This window comes from Neofelis nebulosa, chromosome 10 (genome assembly GCF_028018385.1).
Source record: "Neofelis nebulosa isolate mNeoNeb1 chromosome 10, mNeoNeb1.pri, whole genome shotgun sequence".
Classification (NCBI taxonomy): Eukaryota; Metazoa; Chordata; class Mammalia; order Carnivora; family Felidae; genus Neofelis; species Neofelis nebulosa.
In genome coordinates, this window is record NC_080791.1 from 6,271,713 (window position 1) to 6,290,351 (window position 18,639).

Below are 18,639 nucleotides of genomic sequence, written 5' to 3' on the forward strand. Positions count from 1 at the left end.
GCCCTTTAAGCTGGGCGATCTGATGCTAGGTAGATGGTGTCAGAAGGGAGGTGTGAGTGTGGTAGGAGAGAAGAACGCTGCATTTGCCTTTAGGAGGAGGTGGGAGGCTCCATCATCGGACTGCATCCTTGTTAACTGTGCCTCCCCCAGGTCAGTCACCCTGCTGATATCCCACTGTCCTCCCCCTGGACTGGAGCTGCCATTGTTCTGTTCTATGATACGAGACCCCTTAATGATCCACACAAGCTACAGACGAGATCATAACCAAGTTTCCCTCCGCCACATCCTACCTGAGCCCGGTCTCCTTTACTCCTTGCGGAGTTTTCCTTTCCACCCCAGGTCACCATCACTCTGCAGCTCCCCAAGGCTCTCTGGTGGAGTTCTTATGCCTTATGCTTCAGTGCGCCAAACCCAGGGCTTTCTTCTCATTTCGGTGGCATGTCTGTGGTTCAGTTAGGAGAGCCTGCAGCCTGCCGGTTCACCAGCGTGTCTAGAACCAGAAGTAGCCTCCGTTCCTTAGCAGCATTAGGGTGAAGTCTTCTCTGACCCATGATTTTTGAAACTACACGTTTTAATCCTGGTTTTTTTCCGATTAGCGATTTGATCTTGGGCAACTTCTAAAATCTCTGCTTCTTAAAAATCTCATCTCAGGTAGTAACTCTGAGACTACATGCAAAATCATTTATGAAATGTGTCCTACAGTGTAAGCAACAGAGCCAGAAGCAGCATAGTTTCTACTCACCTATCTATTAGCTTTTGTTGCTTAACAAGCTATCCCAAATCTGAGGGCTTAAGACAACCACAATTTCTTGAGGTCCCGATCTGTGGATCGGTGATCTGGGCTGGGATCAGCTGGGAGTTTCCGGGAACGGGCTATTGTCAGCTTGAACAAAGGAGGTCATGGAGTCACCCGCCTCTCATCGACCAGCGGGCAAGTCTCCTCCACGCGACTGAAGCCAATGTGGTCTCAGCTTGGAATCGGTATAGTGTTGCCTTTGCTGCATGTGGCTGACCAAAGGAAGTCACACATTCAGTCCAGACTCAAGGGGTTAGAGAAAGTCAACCCTACTTTCAAAGCCTTGGCTACACAGAGAAAAGCAATCTCCACTGAATTTGCAATTCACAAGCGCGTGAGGACACAACCTCCAGAGACCGACTGCCTGGGTTGGAATGCTGGCCCTGTCACTCGGTGGTCTGACCTTGGACATGACTCGACTTTTCTGTATCTCAGTTTCCTCATCTGTGAGAGGAGGTAATTACAGCACATCCCATAGGCATGTGGTGTGGTTCAGAGTCCACGCTTATGAAGTGCTTAAAGCAGAACCTGCCACAGGAAGCCTAGATGTGCAGTGTTTTGATGTGTATTGAAGTTTGTCTTGCCCTTGTCTCTCTACCTCCTTGCCTGTGCTCCTTGAGTTCCATCACGTTCCCTCCTGGAACAAGAGAGCAGTCGCTGTGCCCCCTCCCTGCTCCCTCCAAAATGCCACCCATCCCTAAGGGTCTCTAAATGCCTCCTTTCCTCCGTCTCCCTTTCTCCCTTTTTCCTTTTAATCCATGTTCCAACATCACACTTTCTCTCTTTGATAGCAGCTGTCACATTCCACCTTGCATGGATTATATGTTTATTCATCCGAAAACAACGAGCTCCTCCTATGTTCCAAGCAGAGGATACAGGACCATGAACAGAGATACACAAAGTCCCTGCGTTTATTGGACTGCAGTGGAGAACAGAGTTGTGCACATGTCTGTCTCTTCTAGATTATGCCTCCTGAAGGCAGGGATGAAGTCACACCCGCTTCATCTTCCACATTCCCTAGTCACAGTAGCCACACAAGAAGCTTTAAGTGGATGGGGCACCTGGGTGGCTCAGTCGATTAAGCGGCTGACTTCAGCTCAGGTCATGATCTCACGGTTCAGGAGTTCGGGCCCCATGTTGGGCTCTGTGCTGACAGCTCAAACCCTGAAGCCTGCTTCAGATTCTGTGTCTCCCCCTCTCTCTCTGCCCCTACCCTGTTTGTGCTCTCTTTTTCAAAAAATAAACATTAAAAAATTTTTTTCAAGCTGTTAAGTGGATTGAAATATATTTCATTGAATTAAATTGAACATAATGTGATCACATTGGCAATGCCTCATTTGGGTCACTAGTTAAACCTCTTTTTTTTTTTTTTTTAAGGCAGGATCCACACCAGCCCATGGAACCCATGGAACCCAGCAAGGGGCTTGAACTCACAACCCTGAGATCGAGACCTGAACTGAGATCAAGAGTGATGCTCAACTGACTGATCCACCCAGGTGCCCCAACCCTCTTTTTGGTTGCTTGTGACCAGAAGGAGAGCTAGATTGCCCTTACATTTTCAACAATGTCCTTTCCCAAACCATTTCCTCAAGCTTTCTCTATTTGGGCTGTGCAATTAAGACAGATATTTTCTCCAGCCAAAGCCAGAAGGGTCTGCTTCCAGAGCAAATGACTTACAGCTTTTCATAGAGTCTGTGTGAACAAAGCCTCTCCTTGCCTTGTGCCACTTCCCGTAAGAAGAAATTTGTCAGTGACTCAGTGCTATAATAGACACATGGGGTTACTGTCAGTGAATGTGACAGGACTGAGCTCTGACTCTGAAAATAATGTCACGTCCCGAATCACAGAGTATTTGGATGGTACTAAGCCTGTAGGAGCCTCTACCATGGAGTGATTTGAAGTCGGCGTAGTACAAAATAAAAATGAACTGAATCATAAAATAAAGGTAAAGGAACTCACAAAGGACCGTTTTTTCCCATGACGGCTATTCTTAAAAATAGAAATTACCAAATTCAGAATGTTTTTTTCTAATTTACGGGGGTGGCTGGCGGGGTCCTAAGCGTGTGCATCGTCTACATATTTAATACCCCAGAATGGGACCAGCTGTTAGTACTCATGTAATACACAAAAATTCAAGTGAGGAAATTTGAAGATCTAATTGGCCTTATTAGGCTGTTCATGATGAGGTAGCATCTCAACCAGCAAGTAGGGGGGAACTCCCAGTTGTATAAAATTTAAGGTTTTCAAAGGAAGGAAAGTGGGACAAGGAAGTTAGTAGCAAAAGAAAAACTGTTCCCCTCTGAGGGCACCGTCCCTCAGGGGGACGGCAGGAGGTCTCATTAGGCAGATTACCTCATTTTCCTTTGGGGGATGGAGAGGATCCATGTGATACATTACATCATGGGTGCTGACCAGAAAATTCCTGACTGACCAGTTAAGACTACATTTCTGGGGTGCCTGGCTGGCTCAGTCGGTGGAGCCTGTAACTCTTGATCCCGGGGTTGTGGGTTCAAGCCCCACACTGGGTGTACAGATTACTTAAACATAAAATCTCAAAGACAACAACAATACTACACCTCTGGGGGAGTTTGGAAATGCAATCGGGTTAGGTATTAAGCCCCATCTTGGTGACGTGGCCTGGCGTAAGTGACTCCATCTTGGACCTGTGGTTTTCTAATACTCCTATTTCACAAAACCAAGATGGAGAAGTAGGGTAAGGGATTTAACCAATGTCGTAAAATTGGACCTGAAACTCCTGATTTGCATCTTGCACTCTTCCCAATAGAGCATACTGCACAAATATCAAAGGTGTGTGTGTGTGTGTGTGTGTGTGTGTGTGTGTTGGCATCTGAAGTGGAAAGTCTCCACAGAAAACCAGGTGGCTCCAAGGTGGCTAGGCTTCTGAAGGTCTAGGCTGACCTGCTATCTCTGTGGACGCACTTGATGGGAGTGTGGGGATCTAGGCCCTTAGGACTTGGCTCTCAGAGTCGAGCATCACCCACAGTACCCTGGGCCAGTCAGGGAGCTGGTTCTGGCCTCACTGCCGTGGAGCTGGGCTTCTGCTGCCATGGACAGAAATCTAGAATCAGGCTTGCTTTTCAGGGCCAACAGGAAGCAAGAGTGCTCGTCCCTCTGCTGCGTCTGGATTGGAGGCTGGGAAGAGAGTGTGAAGGGGAGGCCAGTTGTTCACTCCTCCCGTTAGAGGGCAGATTTCAGTCTCACAGATCGGCAATAAAACAGCTCTGAAGGCAGCCTTACCAATCTTTTAAGAGTCTTAGTTGCTGATGCTTGCTGGGGGAATATGAAGCCTCCAAAGTAATACAATCTTAGTCAGATAAATATCCTTTTACCAGTTATTAATTATCAGAACATCAATGGCAGGATTCAGCTCAACAAAGTCCCGGGGGCCTCCCATTCCTGTGTAACTCCGGTATTTATTTTCCGAATTTTTCATCATCTCAACACCACCACCTAGTGTCCACTTCTTTGATTTACCAGGTGTCTCCTTACCGGTTCAAGCATCCAACTCTGGTTTTTTTGGTTTGGGGTTTTTGGTTTTTTTAAGATTTATGTATTTTTGACAGAGAGCGCACAAATGGGGAAGAGGTGGGGGGGGGGGCGGACATACGATCCGAAGCAGGCGGTGAGCTTGATGCGGGGCTCGAACCCACGAGCTGTGAGATCGTGACCTGAGCCCAAGTGGGAGGGCTCAACTGACTGAGCCACCCAGGCACCTCTCAAGCATTCAACTCTTAAGACAGGAAGAGCAATATTCTCTGCTTGGGGAGATGTCTATGACATCTTGTTGAGTGAAAAAGAAAGAAAGAAGAAAGAAAAGAAAAGAAAAGAAAAGAAAAGAAAAGAAAAGAAAAGAAAAGAAAAGAAAAGAAAAGAAAAGAAAAGAAAAGAAAAGAAAAGAAAAGAAAAGAAAAGAAAAGAAAAGAAAGAAAGAAGGAAGGAAGGAAGGAAGGAAGGAAGGAAGGAAGGAAGGAAGGAAGGAAGGAAAGGAAAGGAAAGGAAAGGAAAGAAGGAAGGAAGGAAGGAAGGAAGGAAGGAAGGAAGGAAGGAAGGAAGAAAAAGAAAGAGAGAGAGAGAGAGAAAGAAAGAAAGAAAGAAAGAAAGAAAGAAAGGAAGGAAGAAAAAGAAAGAGAGAGAGAGAGAGAAAGAAAGAAAGAAAGAAAGAAAGAAAGAAAGGAAGGAAGAAAGAAAATCACAAGGTGTTATGTACCATATAGTTCCATACATGTAGACTTGTATGTGTGTATATGTATGCAAATTTTATTCATGTGAGTACATGCATAAAAATCTGGAAAGACGTTCTCCAAATTACTGATGGTGACTATCCCGATCTGGAGGAATTTTTGTTACCTTCTTATTCTTACCTGTATTTCTTCAGTTTTTCATAACATTAACCATTTGTGTAAACAGGGGGAAAACAATTTTTCAAAGACCAAATGAGCTCCCTAGATGAGAATCCACCCAAATTATTATTTTCTGAAATGATATATTCAGGAGAAACTTACTGAGCATGTACTACGTACAATCTTCTGATTGTGAGGTACACCGGAAAAGTCGGGTGACATCCTTCTACCAAAACACTAGCCACATTTTAACGAGCATTTACTCCCTGCGAGGCGCTGTGCTGAGCATTTAAACAATCCTGTAGGTAAAACTATTGAGGTTAAGAACACTGAGCTCAGAGAGCTTAAGGAACTTACCCCAAGTCACCAAGTTATAGGAGATTCAAATTTTAGGTCTTTCTCCAAAGCCCAAACACTCAACTGGTACCCAACTCCCCTCCAAGTTTCTAAGAAATTCCCCCATGCTATCCACAAGCATGGATACAAAAGGGAGTTCGTATTTTTGAACACTAAGTACCAGGCACTTCTTTAATCCTCATAGGAATCTATGAAGAAGACATTTCTTAGAGTACAACCACATTACAAATAAGCAAAAGGTCATCCTTATATGATAACTTTACCTAAGGTCAGAGATAATGGCCCCAACAATGAGTGTGTCAAGCACTTGTTAAATGCCAGGCTGTGTTCTGAGTCTGTAACATGTACTGAGTGGTTAAACCTTCCATGGGGCAGGAGGCATGATTACCCTTTTCATTTTGCAGATGAAGAAAAGGCTCAGGGAGGTTAAATGACTCACCCAAGACTGCACCTAGTAAATAAAAGAGCTGAAGTTTGAACATAGGTTAGGTTTGGCAAACTGCATAGCCCAGATCCTGCCCTCTATTGGATGCTTCCCCTGGCTTAGGGTACGACCAACCCATATTTGAGAAAAATAATGGAAACATGAGCCTGCCGTCATCCCCATTTAACAGAAGAGGATCTGGGGCCCAATGACTTGAACACTATCACTGTTCACAGTCCCTCAGCTAGTTGAAAAGATTAGAGTCCAAGATGGCTCTGGTACCCCGTTCCACCTGACGCCTGGATGTGTTTGTTAACCACAGACCATTGGTGTATTAGTGTCCTATGTACTGTGTAACAAACAGCCACAAACTTAGTGACTTGACACAACACGAATTTATTATCTTCCAATTCTAGAGATCGTAAGTCTGAAATGGTTCTTGCTGGGTCAAAATTAAGGTGTGGGCAAGGCTATGTTCCTTTATGGAGTCTCCAGGGGGAATCTATTTTCTTGCTTTTTCCAATTTCTAGAGGCTGCCCATCCCCTGTACTTCATGGTCCTGTTTCCGTCTTGTCCCATCACTCTGACTCTGTTTCAGTATCTTCCCTGACCCTTCTACTTTCCACTGTCACTTATAAGGACACTTGTGATTACATTGGACCCACCCAGTAAGCCAGGATATTCTCTCCATCTCAAGATTGCAACTTGATCACATCTGTAACATGCAGGGTAACATATTCACAGGACTTGAACTTCTTTGGGGAGTCATTATTCTGCCTACCAGAAAGTACTGATCTTTAGAGATTTTATTTATTTGAAATTACAATTTAAAAAATTCATACTTATACTAGGCTGTTTTTATCACAGCAACGATAAGTCCTTGAGGAAGTTGCTATTTGGAGTGCCAAGGTCTCTTCTCACAGAGAGCAGACCCAAATTTCCTTGTGGGTTTGGCAGAGAATCCTAATCCCCTGGGAGAATGAATTCTAAGGGTTGCAGGTCACATCCCACAGCCACACTTCTGGGCTGTAAGCTGCTCGCCTCCATATCAGGGTCCACGTGGAGCTTGCATGCCACCCCTTTTGCGCAGGACCCCCTCCACAAGCCTTGTGGTTTCCCATCCCGAGGTACCAGGACAGGTCACAGCTGGACGGTGGAAGGGAGAATCGGGCGGATCAAACGGAACAAGGAACAGTGCAAGATGAGGTAGGTCTGAGTGAAAGGAGTCAATGGGCATAAAGATTATTGGACACCCATTAACCAATATTACCAGGCACGGTAGAGAATGTTTTCACCACCCTAGAAAGTTCCTTCATGCACTTTTCCAAGGACCCTTGCGCTACCTGGCAGCAATTAACATTCTGATTTCTATTTCCTGTCAATTTTTCCCCATTCTCTTTTTTTTTTTAATTTTTTTTAATGTTTACTTATTTTTGAGACAGAGAGAGACAGAGCATGAACAGGGGAGGGTCAGAGAGAGAGGGAGACACAGAATCCGAAGCAGGCTCCAGGCTCTGAGCTGTGAGCACACAGCCCGACGCGGGGCTCGAACCCACAGACCGTGAGATCATGACCTGAGCCGAAGTCGGACGCTTAACCGACTGAGCCACCCAGGCACCCCTTTCCCCATTCTCTATAAATGAGTTTTTCCTGTCTTTGAACTTTACATAAAAGGAATCATACAATATGTACTCTTTTCTTCTTCATTTCTTTCACTCAATATGATGTTTTTGAGACTTATTTACATCATCACATGTATCATAAGCACATTCTTTTTATCAGTGAGCAGCATTACATTTGTGAATACACCAAAATTTATTGATCCTTTCTGCTGATGCACCAACGTTTTCAAATTTTTGCTATTATAATTAAAGTTGCAACAACCAATCTTGTAGAAGGCTGTTGGACTGACAACTTTCACTGTCTCAGAGGGCCCTAGGCAGTAGCCCCCATGTTAGCACAGCAGGGCAGTATATAAGTAATGGGGGAGACCTGGTATATGTGTCACTTGAACAGTCGTACCTGAGGTCTGGTACTTATAAGCAAACTTCTTGAGCCAGTGCTTGGCTTGTCAGAAGGCAGGGAAATAACGGCAGGACAACAGGACATTCCAAATGGAAGGATGTAGCTGCAGGGCGCCTCGGTGGCTTGGTCAGTTGAGCGTCTACCTCTTGATTTCAACTCATGATCTCGTGGTTTGTGGGATAGAGCACCACGTCAAGCTCCACACTGAGCATGAAGCCTTCTTGAGATTCCCTCCGCCCCCGTCTGCCCCTCCCGTGTGCGCAAGAGCCCTCTCTCTTAAATAAGTAAATAAACAAGTAAATATCCTATTAAAAAAAGTGAGGAATGAACCAATACCAAGAGAAACCAAAGAACGAAGGATGAAGTTGATAGGCAGGCCTTCCACTACAAACCTGCTGATACCTTATCCATGTAACCCCCTTGACTGGATAGAAGAATAACCTAGACTCTCAACCCTAGGGATTCTCCAACGCATACTTCCTAAGTTAGACCAGAGGTGATGTTAATTAAGCAGGTAGTTGAGTGATGCCCAGATCATGGGCTGGGAATGTCAGGTTGGGACAAATCTGTATCTCTCAATCTAGGAAGTCACGAAAGGTACTGTATCACACCACCCATCCAGCATTGGGGTTTTGCTGGGCAGGATGTGGGGGTAAGGAAATGAAGAATGTAGGTGAGGAGGGACGAAATCCAAGCAATCAATCACAGACTCTGGGCAGAATAGGGAGAAGAATATTCTAGAAGGGGTGAAATGAAAGCAACCAAAGAACGAGAGTTCAGAAGGGCTGGAAAAACAAACAGGTATGCTGGGTTTAGGGATGTAAATTGTGCTCAGAATATAAAATATGGGAATACACGAAGCACTTCTAAGTGATAACAAGACACAGATGTATCACGAGAGCAGCAGAGAAATTAAGGTAACAGTCATTGGCATGCAGGCCATAAATAAACTGTGCGATTCAAGTGTGGGCAAGTCGTCCACATGGGCACAGATCATCCAAGTTATGGAGGAAGTTGGGTGGGAAGATAGTAGCCAGTGTCAAAATCCTTAGTGAGGGCTTATGAGTGACGGGGAGGCAGGAGTTGGCTGACCAGATGGAGAGAGAGAGAGAGAGAGAGAGAGAGAGAGAGAGAGAGAGAGACACTAAAACGAAACATGGGGGCACCTCAGTGGCTCAGTTAAGCATCTGACTCTTGGTTTTGGCTCAGGTCACGATCTCATGGTTTTGTGAGTTCGAGCCCCACGTTGGGCTCTGCACTGGCAACACAGAGCCTGCTTGGGATTCTCTCTCTCCCTGTCTGTCTGTCCCTCCGTCACCTGCACTGTCTCCGTGTCTCTCAAAATAAATTAATAAAAACTTTGGCGGGGGGGGGGATGCTAAATAATGAAATGGGAAGATAATAAAATGTACAGTTGCTTTGCTGGAAATAAATTTTATTGCTCTGAGAAAAATCACAAAGTAATCACTCTAGTGGGCCAAAAATAAAAACAATACTGTTGGCAACAAATTTTACTGCTATGTCAATAAAGCACAAGTAGTTATTAATCCCCATCAGAGAAATGATTACTAGTAAATGTTATACTTCAAAAGGAAAATCGCTAGATTTTTCAAAGTTGATGGTTTATTCTTTTTTAATTTTTTTTTTACATTTTATTTATTTTTGAGACAGAGAGAGACAGAGCATGAATGGGGGAGGGGCAGAGAGAGAGGGAGACACAGAATCGGAAGCAGGCTCCAGGCTCCGAGCCATCGGCCCAGAGCCCGATGCGGGGCTCGAACTCACGGACCGCGAGATCGTGACCTGAGCTGAAGTCGGCCGCCTAACCGACTGAGCCACCCAGGCGCCCCGATGGTTTATTCTTAAATGTAAGTCATACTAAATTTAATATAGTGGAGTGACTGTGCAGATGACAAATCTGTGGGTTTTTTTTTTTTTTCAGCCAGGAAGGCACCAGAAAACTGTTCTACCTACCTTTATTGACAGCAGCTTCCCTTCCAAAGGGGATCGGATAGCATAGACTGAACATAGTTATTGCCCCCGAAATTTGGTGTGGACACAATGGACTACCTTGGAGAATCGTCTCTAAAAAGGTGAGTTACTTTCATGGCTTTTGAAGTAGCAAGGGATACATCCCTTAGGAGGACCTGATGGTCTACTTGGGGGAATATTCTGTGTTTTGAGGATTGAAAATTTAAAACTGCTTGATCCCTGAAAGTGTAGACCCCTAGACAGGAAATAAAGTCAGTAGCTTTGGGCAAGAGATATATATTAAGTGCATGAGCTCAGCTGACACCTTACGAGATGACTGTTTGAATTTGAATGCTAAGTATTAAGGACCGTGAGCCAGATGGCCAGGCTTCAGCAGGTTAAGGTCGTTCCCTGGAGAACCACAACGCACTATATCAAGTCTGGGCCCACCTGGATCGGCACCCTTTGTCATCCAGAGAACCATCTTCTCCATGGTAATACCGTATATCTGGGAAGAAAATCAACAGAGCCTCACAAAGCAGAAACCAGTGCTCCTGCCTATGTAAGTTGGACAAAAGCACCCTTCGACCATCACGAATGTGGTGCCATCCACAGTCCCAGGGGCATAGGACTCTTACCTTCCCTAGTCTCTTCTTGGCCCATGCATCCCTGTCTTGGGGATCTCTGTGGGTATCCTCCCATAACCCAGCCAAACTTCTTCCTAGATTAGCATGTCATCCCTGAACTTCAGGCAACTAGAAAGTGCCCTTTACAAATAAGTCTCCCAGCCAGGGGCTCTGCCTGACCTAGAGTCTTCCTGCTCTACTCCCCACAAAGAGATGGGGCATAACCTAAGTTCGTGTATCATGACCCAAGAGTTCTTGGGAAGTACACTATGCTCCCCAGCCAGCTGTGGCTCTCAACTGGGCCACACACCCCTGTTCTGGCATGGCTCACACTGTAGTGAGCAGATCAAGAATCAGGCCCTGGCCCTCCCCGTCTTGTCAAATCCTCCAAATTACTGTATGCCAGTTGTGGCCAATGAAGGTACCATTTACACTCAACCCAACAGGTGGACCGGAAATTGAAGTTCTACAGGAATGCCTCTAGCTGTGTGTCAAGGGTGGGGGCAGATTTCCTGGGGCAGCTGCTATCAGTCCTATGGACAAAGCAGTTTCTGGAGAAATAAGATGTTGGAGGGTAGGGCTGGGGAGGAGCTGCTGACAGAGGGGACGATGGTCTGTGTCCCTCTGCACCCCCATTTAAGGTGCATGCATTCACCTGCCAGCCTTTTCACAAAGACCAAACTGGGTAAGCTCTCACGTGGGCTCACAAGACCGAGTGAGAATAGACATCCCAAAGAATGGGAAAATGTGAAATACTTGGGCCAGAGCGGAAGAGCACGGTCACTTCGCAGAAACAAAGTACCATCTGTGGTCGGGGAAGGTGGGACTCCACGTGGTAACTCCAGACACTAGCACCGCTAGTCCCCTCCATCATACCTGGTGTGCAGAATCTGGCCTCCCCACTGGGCAGGCCACAGGTAGTCACTGCTCACCGCGGGTTGGTTATATGGCACCATCTGTATGCTTGTTAAGGTCACTTGGAGCCAGTAATTGTTCAAACGACTTCCCTTCCAACCTAAATTCCTTCTCCAAAAGTATCTGCACTTCAGGATTGCTTGAAGAGGACAGTATTTCAACCAAGGAGTGAAGTGCATGACAAAAGCCATCAGGAGCAGGAAGTCTGGGACATTAAATCCTACAAGTAAAATTTTGCTCTTCTGGAGAGCCTTTACTCCCCTTGAGATACCATTTCTAGATTGCCAGACGTCTCCGAACGCCCTAGGACTGTGGGAGAACTGCACGTTCAGCATTACCTAATTTCCTCATAAATCACTCGCCTTTTAATCAGCTAAGTGGCTATCTGCTGAAGTTCCCTGATTTATGCGTATCTTTTGAGGGCTGAGGATGCGTCCAGATACTAAGTGATTAAATGTGGATGAAAATGGCACATCACCATAATAATGACAGAAAAGAGAGTCGTGACTAGGCAGACAGAAGACCTCAGAGCCAATGCAGACGGCGTCGTAAAAGGGCAGGCTCCAGAGCTGCAGGGAAAACGGCACGATCAGGCTGGTTTTTACATGAAAATCTTCCCAGCTCCTCTCACTAGACACGCACCTGCTGGCTCAGCAGCTCCAGGGGAACCGTAGCCCCTCAGAATTCAGTGTTTCAAGAGCCATGGGGGCTGCAAGCTGCCAAGCTGAAAGAAATCTTGGCATCTGTGTTCCCGCAAGCCACCAAACTCTGCCCTGCAAGAGAGGTTTCCACTTCTCTGAGAATTCTATCCTTCACCTGCTCATCAAAGCCAATCCCTGCTGAAGGCAGTCATCAGAATACCCTCTTTTAAAACAAAACACTTCGATTTAATAGGATATTACGGAGGTACTATAAAATGACAATGGTTTATGTCACAGGTCTCTGTAAGGAACACCTGTTAAAACGCCACCTGCTGGGCACACCACAGATAACACATACAAATTCTCCACGAGCCACTGGTCCCGGAAGGGTGAGAAATGTTAACTGCCTGTCCACAAGAGAACCTACTTTCAGAGCGCAAACAGTGAAAATGGCACCAGCAAAGACTGCTCTCCTTCCAATGTTACCACAGTCCAACTGCACAATTTATTACTTCTGTACGACACTAGAGAACAACTTAGCAGCCCTATTGTAACATTTAGGAGGGTTTTTTTAATGGTATGAATATCTACCAAAAAAAGATCGAAACATCAATACTGTTCTAATAGGCTGGAAAAGTATTTACAGGAGGTTCTCAATGTAAGAACGTATTGTGTTTCAAAAGCTTGTGTGTGAGCCGGATATCTGAAGACACATTTTCCATGGAAGTGTTATTATAGAGACCGGGAAGTGACAGTCTTCATGAACTAAATATTGAAGCCAGGACGCACAGCTTTGTGGTACCATTATTTAATTGCTGAATGTCATTCACAGCATTGCATCTCTGGAAGACCGAATTCTAAGTTTTAATTCAGGATACTAACGTGGGAATTCCTTTGCCCCTGCCTCTCCAGAGGGAGCAGGAGATGAGAAAAAACACCAGGTTTAGGGGGATGGGTGGAAAGGGCAGGGCAGGGCAGGGTAAGATAATACTGCCTAAAAGTATCTGCATAAAAACCCTTACTTTAGATCAGTCTCCCCTTAAATTCTCTAAACTGGGACCAAAGACAAAGTTCACTTAACAAATGCCCAAGAGGTGAGATGACCAAGGTCTAGAAAGATGAACAAAGGCCACAGTGGACCTGAAAGAGCTCAGCCCGTGGTGAAGAAGGGCAGGTAAACAGCAAGCGCTCAGTAAGTGCTACAAGAAGATATGAACAAGGGCCCCGGTAGCCTACAGGAGCAGAGGCCCGGCCTGGATGGCCTGAAAAAGGCTTCAGAGAAAGAGAGGACAGTTGAGCTAAACCTTAACAGACACGTGGGATGCTGTCACCGGAGATTCTCCATTTCACTGTCCCTACATACAGGTTTATGCCAAAGCAAGATATTTTAAAAAGGTTTTTTTTTATGTTTATTTACTTATTTTTTTAAAAAGTTTATTTATTTTTGACAGAGAAAGAGAGACAGACAGAGTGGGGAAGGGGCAGAGAGGGAGTGGGGAAGGGGCAGAGAGGGAGACACAGAATCTGAAGCAGGCTCCAGGCTCTGAGCTGTCAGCACAGAGCCCGACGCGGGGCTCAAACCCACGAACTGCAAGATCATGACCTGAGCTGAAGTCAGACGCTCAACCAACTGAGCCACCCAGGCGCCCCTGTTTATTTACTTATTTTGAGAGACAGAGAGAGAGAGAGAGAGAGAGAGAGAGAGAGAGAGAGAGAGAGAGAGAGAGAGAATCCAAGCAGGCTCCATGCTGTCAGCGCTGAGTCTGATGCAGGGCTCGAACCCACAACCCGCGATATCATAACGTGAGCCGAAATCAAGAGTCAGATGCTTAACCGACTGAGCCACCCAGGCACCCCCCAAAGAAGGATATTTTAAGAAATAATGTACTAATCAAACTGAAAGTCTTCCCCAAAGGACCAAACACTGTAACCTAAACTTGTCCACTCATTGGTAGCTGTGAATGGTACAGAGCAAAAACCATTAGTTTTAATCAGCTGCAGAGAATAAAAGTTTATTTCACTCAAAAAAGTAAAAAAAAAAAAAAAAAAAAAAATTAGAGGTGTCTGGGTGGCTCAGTCGGTTAAGCATCTGACTTTGGCTCAGGTCATGATCTTGAGGTTCACAGGTTCAAGCCCCATGTCGGGCTCTACGGTAGTGCTACAGAGCTGGCTTGGGATTCTCTCTCCCTTCTCCATTTGCACTTGCTCTCTCAAAATAAGTAAATAAATTTTTTAAATACATATTTAAAAAAATTTTAATTAAGATAATTCAATTTTAAAAAGATTATTCTGGCAAATGATCTGTGGGTTCACTCTGAACTTCCCTCCATCCCAACACAGCCCCAGATAGGTCTGCCACCTTACAGAAGACATGATCCTAAAATGTTGGGTGTGGAGAAATCTGGAATATATAGTTATTAAAAAAAATTTTTTAACATTTACTCATTTTGGAGAGACACAGAGAACAGAGCGTGAGTGGGGGAGGGGCAGAGAGAGGGGGAGACAGAATCCGAAGCAGGCTCCAGGCTCTGAGCTGTCAGCACAGAGACCGACGCGGGGCTCAAACCCACTGACAGTGAGATCATGACCCGAGCCGAAGTCGGACGCTCAACAGACTGAGCCACCCAGCCGCCCCTAATAAAGTCATTTAAAATCCAGAAGGGGAACTGGTTAATCAAAGAAACCACACAGTGAATGTATTTCCATGACATCAAAATCTTTTAATAACATGAACGTTTACCCTCAATTTCTTTATTACATTAGAAAAAAGTTTACATACACAGTTTTTGTAAAGTGGCATAGTGATAGTTGATGTCTCATGGCACGTTACAAACACTTGGTGAGAAATAGTGTGGCACCCTCTTTGAACAACGGAGAGAGGGTTCCTCAGTCTACTGTATGGACCCTTCTTTCCTACATCTACGATACTCACACTTGTATCTCAGGATTTCTCAAGGGCTACCCCACCCATGCCGCCATATGCAATGACCAGACCTCACTGTGGTATAAAGGCCACAAGGCTTGTGGACAACGACTGTCTCAGCGAGACAAAACCCAGAAGCCTCTAACTGTGGAAACCGACCCCAAACCACACCGACTCCCCCCAACTTCTGACTGCCCAGCCCAGCTGGACAGCCCACTTTCAGGCCCTGTCCTGAGGCTGGATCGTGCCTGGTTGTCTCCCCGCAATGCTCTCCCACCTGTGCCTCCGAGACCCCAGTACGGGGACACAGCTTGTCTCCCTGACACTAACAGGTATTGGTTCTCAAACAGAGACACGATCCCAGCCACCCTGTCTTCTGTTCTATTTTCATATTTCTACTTTTGATACATTATTTTGTATTCCTTTGTAAAATTTAACCACTGGATCCAGTCCAATGCTACGGGGCTCACTCCCCACCTACCAATTTTCCAAGTGTCCCCTCGGTGCTCAGCAGGCTCTGCTTGCCCCTGGCGACGGCTCCCGGCTTCCCAGGAAGCCTCAGGCGTGTGCGCCCCTTCTTGTCCAGCTACAAGGCGGCCGAGGAGGTCTCCTGCAGGTTCTCCTCGAGCTTCAGTCCTAGGTTGTCGATTCCGATGCTGGTGATGGGCGGCACGCTGCTCTCTGCTGGCTCGGCTGTGCGCGTGGGGGTGGAGCAGTAGAGGACGAACCCCACCATGATGACGGTGAAGGACAGGAGGTAGAGCCCCGAAAACTAGGAGGAGAACGGGCTACGGGTCGTGGTCTCTGACAAACACACGATGGCTGCCGCCCTTTGCCAACTGTGCTTTCAGGGTGACCCTCTCACAATCCTTTTTTCCTGAAAGTTGCCTAAGGAGACACTCGCTCATGCCCCAAACCCTCCAGTACAGATGCCGGTGATCGTACGCACTCTGGTGTGGGGGGCCGGGCCCCGGTGCCAGGCTGAGACCGGGTCGAGCAATGTTCCCCGTTGACTCAAGCCAACCCGGTGGTCCCCCCTCCCATTCATGTGGGAGGCCGGGCCCCGGCGCCAGGCTGAGACCGGGTCGAGCAACGTTCCCTGTTGACTCAAGCCAACCCGGTGGTTCCCCTCCCATTCCCCCACTTTCAAGGGCATACGAAAGCCTTGTCAAGGCTGAGAAAGTTAATTCCTGAAGCCTGTGGTCTGCAGGTGTTGGCAGTAATGCTACCTCCCTTTTTCTACCCCGAGTCAGATAGAAACAAACATGGGAATTGTGTTTTCCTAGCGATCTTATCAACAAGGTCTTGTGACCTGTCTAGAAAATGCACAAGAAACACAGAACTAAATGTTTTGGTGGGCAGCAATTATGTGAAACCTGTTTATTCTTAGAATGACCTAACCCATAAGAGTCTGGTTATAAAAGATTGTGTACAGCAACAATAAAGCCATCACTTGGGCCATCAGCCCAGGGGACCCTCCTGTTCCCAAACTTTCTCTTCTCTCTTTTTTTCTTGCATTCCCCTACCCTCAGGACCCTGACCTCGGTGTTTGTCGCGCCGGCCGCGACACTCTGGCCACAGCAGCTGGCGCCTCAGCCAAGGGGACCCTTGGATCTCTAGAGAATGGAAATTTTGCCTTGCTCTGTGATAGCCCAGCTGTACTCCCACCTTGCAACCAGTCCCACTCAGTGGAGAGAATCGAAAGTCAGCCTGGACACCATGAGAGAGTCAATTTCAGACCATAAGCACAATTTATAATACTGATGTGAAACAGAGGAAGATAGGACCTAAGATACAATGTGGATGTACAGATGTGACAAGTTCTCAACAACCCTTCATGTGTGAGAATGTGGTGAAATCCATTTTGGGGGCACCTGGGTGGCTCAGTCAGTTAAGCGTCTGACTCTTGATTTCGGCTCAGGTCGCGACCTCATGGTTTATGGGTTCAAGCCCCACATCAGGCTTTGTATTAATAGCTCAGAGCCTGGAGCCTGCTTCCGATTCTGTGTCTCCCTTGCTCTCTGCCCCACCCCTGTTCATCCTTTATCTCTCTCTCAAAAATAAATAAAAATAAACTTTAAAAAATGAAATAAAATCCACTTTGTTAAAATATAATAAATTATCTTGTCCCTGCAGGCAAGTGTTACATAATCAAATTTATGGTGGACTGAGCAGATTCAGATTTTTAGAGCTCGAAAGACCATTTCTCAGCAACACCTCCAACCCAAAGAAGTCACTGCTGTAAAGTGCAGGTGGACAAGCACAGGGAAGGGAGCCCCTACAGGAGGAATCCCCTACCCTCTCTGCTCCCAGAAGGACTGATTACAGCAAGAACCCGTTCTGACAGACACACCACCGAGACATGGAGTTCCTGGTGGCTTTCTCCAACCTGCCCCTCTCTGTTTAGGAAAACAACTACCCAGAGCAAAATGCAGTGAAGACACAACACTAATTCACTGTGTATTCTTACCAAAAATGGCCTGACATACCCCCAAAGTTTAAATAAATATGCACTCTGTATATTCACTCTTATTGGAGTTGAGGATCCATACAAAACGTCAAGTATTAAGGAAATTAACATTGTTTTTAACAGCACCAAAGATAAAACACAGAAAGAGAAAAGCTAAAGACTGACCAAGGATGGTGCAGTAAAACTTAGGGAAACTAGGCAGCACGATTTATGTGTAATTAAGTGCCTAGGACCATTTTTTTCCCTTGCAACAAGCGAACTCAACTTATGAATGGTCCTGCTAACCTGATTTTAAAGTTAAGAATGGGGTGTGCTATTTGCTCAAGCCAATAAATATTTTTAAACTAGCTGAGATTTCATAGTGTACCCCAAAGAGTTCTAATGTCTAAAAAGAGTTCTAATAAGGGGGTGACAAACAAAAACAATCAGAAAACACAACAGGTTGGGAAAGGAGATGAGGAGAAAGAATCTAGATACACTCCCAAAGGGGGAAGGAGGAACTAACCAGGGGTGTGAAATGAGCGTTAAGAGCATTGCTGCTCACCTCCAGCAGTGGGCTTCTGCCAGTCACCATTGGTTTCCACACGTTAATTTTTTAAAGGCTCTCGATTACTTCTTCCCCTTGAGCCTTTAGAACTCTTTAAGGAATGGAAGAGCCACAGCCCTCCGCAAAGTGCGGAAGCCTTCAAAGTCAATGACAATGATGCAAAGTCAGTGTTGATGTCAAGCTGAACAGCAGAACCTGGCTTTAGTTCTGGGATCCAATACTCAGCACGATCCTCAACACACAGCTGGTATTTAATAAATATTTGTTGGGGAGAAAATATTCAGAGTATATTAGGGAAAGTTAAAGCTATTTAGAGTACCCTAAACGTTTAAAGTCAGTGTTATAAAGCCAGTACTTACGTTCGTCTATAAAATGTTCACTGTTACTTGTGGGTAAATCTACATAACTTGGTCAAAACACATCCTCTTTAGTTTGGTGGTTTTAAATGTTTAGAAGAAAAAGTAACTTTTCCTTTTAAGAAGCAGGTGATCAAATGGAGACACTTCTCTTAGAGGGGAGAGACTCTGAGGAAATGGGGTTTCCTGAATTAGAGGCTCTTACCTTCACCTTTTTTCTTACTTTG

The 18,639-nt window shown here is 45.7% G+C and overlaps 1 protein-coding gene across 1 annotated transcript in view; it reads right to left on the minus strand.

Annotated features, from left to right (window-relative positions):
- Window positions 1-14,811: 14,811 nt before the first annotated feature.
- Window positions 14,812-18,639, minus strand: part of SLC35F2 (solute carrier family 35 member F2) — a 56,848-nt gene continuing 53,020 nt past the window's right edge. Inside the window, exon 9 of the mRNA XM_058690370.1 lies at window positions 14,812-15,811. Within this exon, the coding sequence (XP_058546353.1) occupies window positions 15,626-15,811 (186 nt within the window). The 3' untranslated portion in view covers window positions 14,812-15,625. The remainder of the gene's footprint in view (window positions 15,812-18,639) is intronic.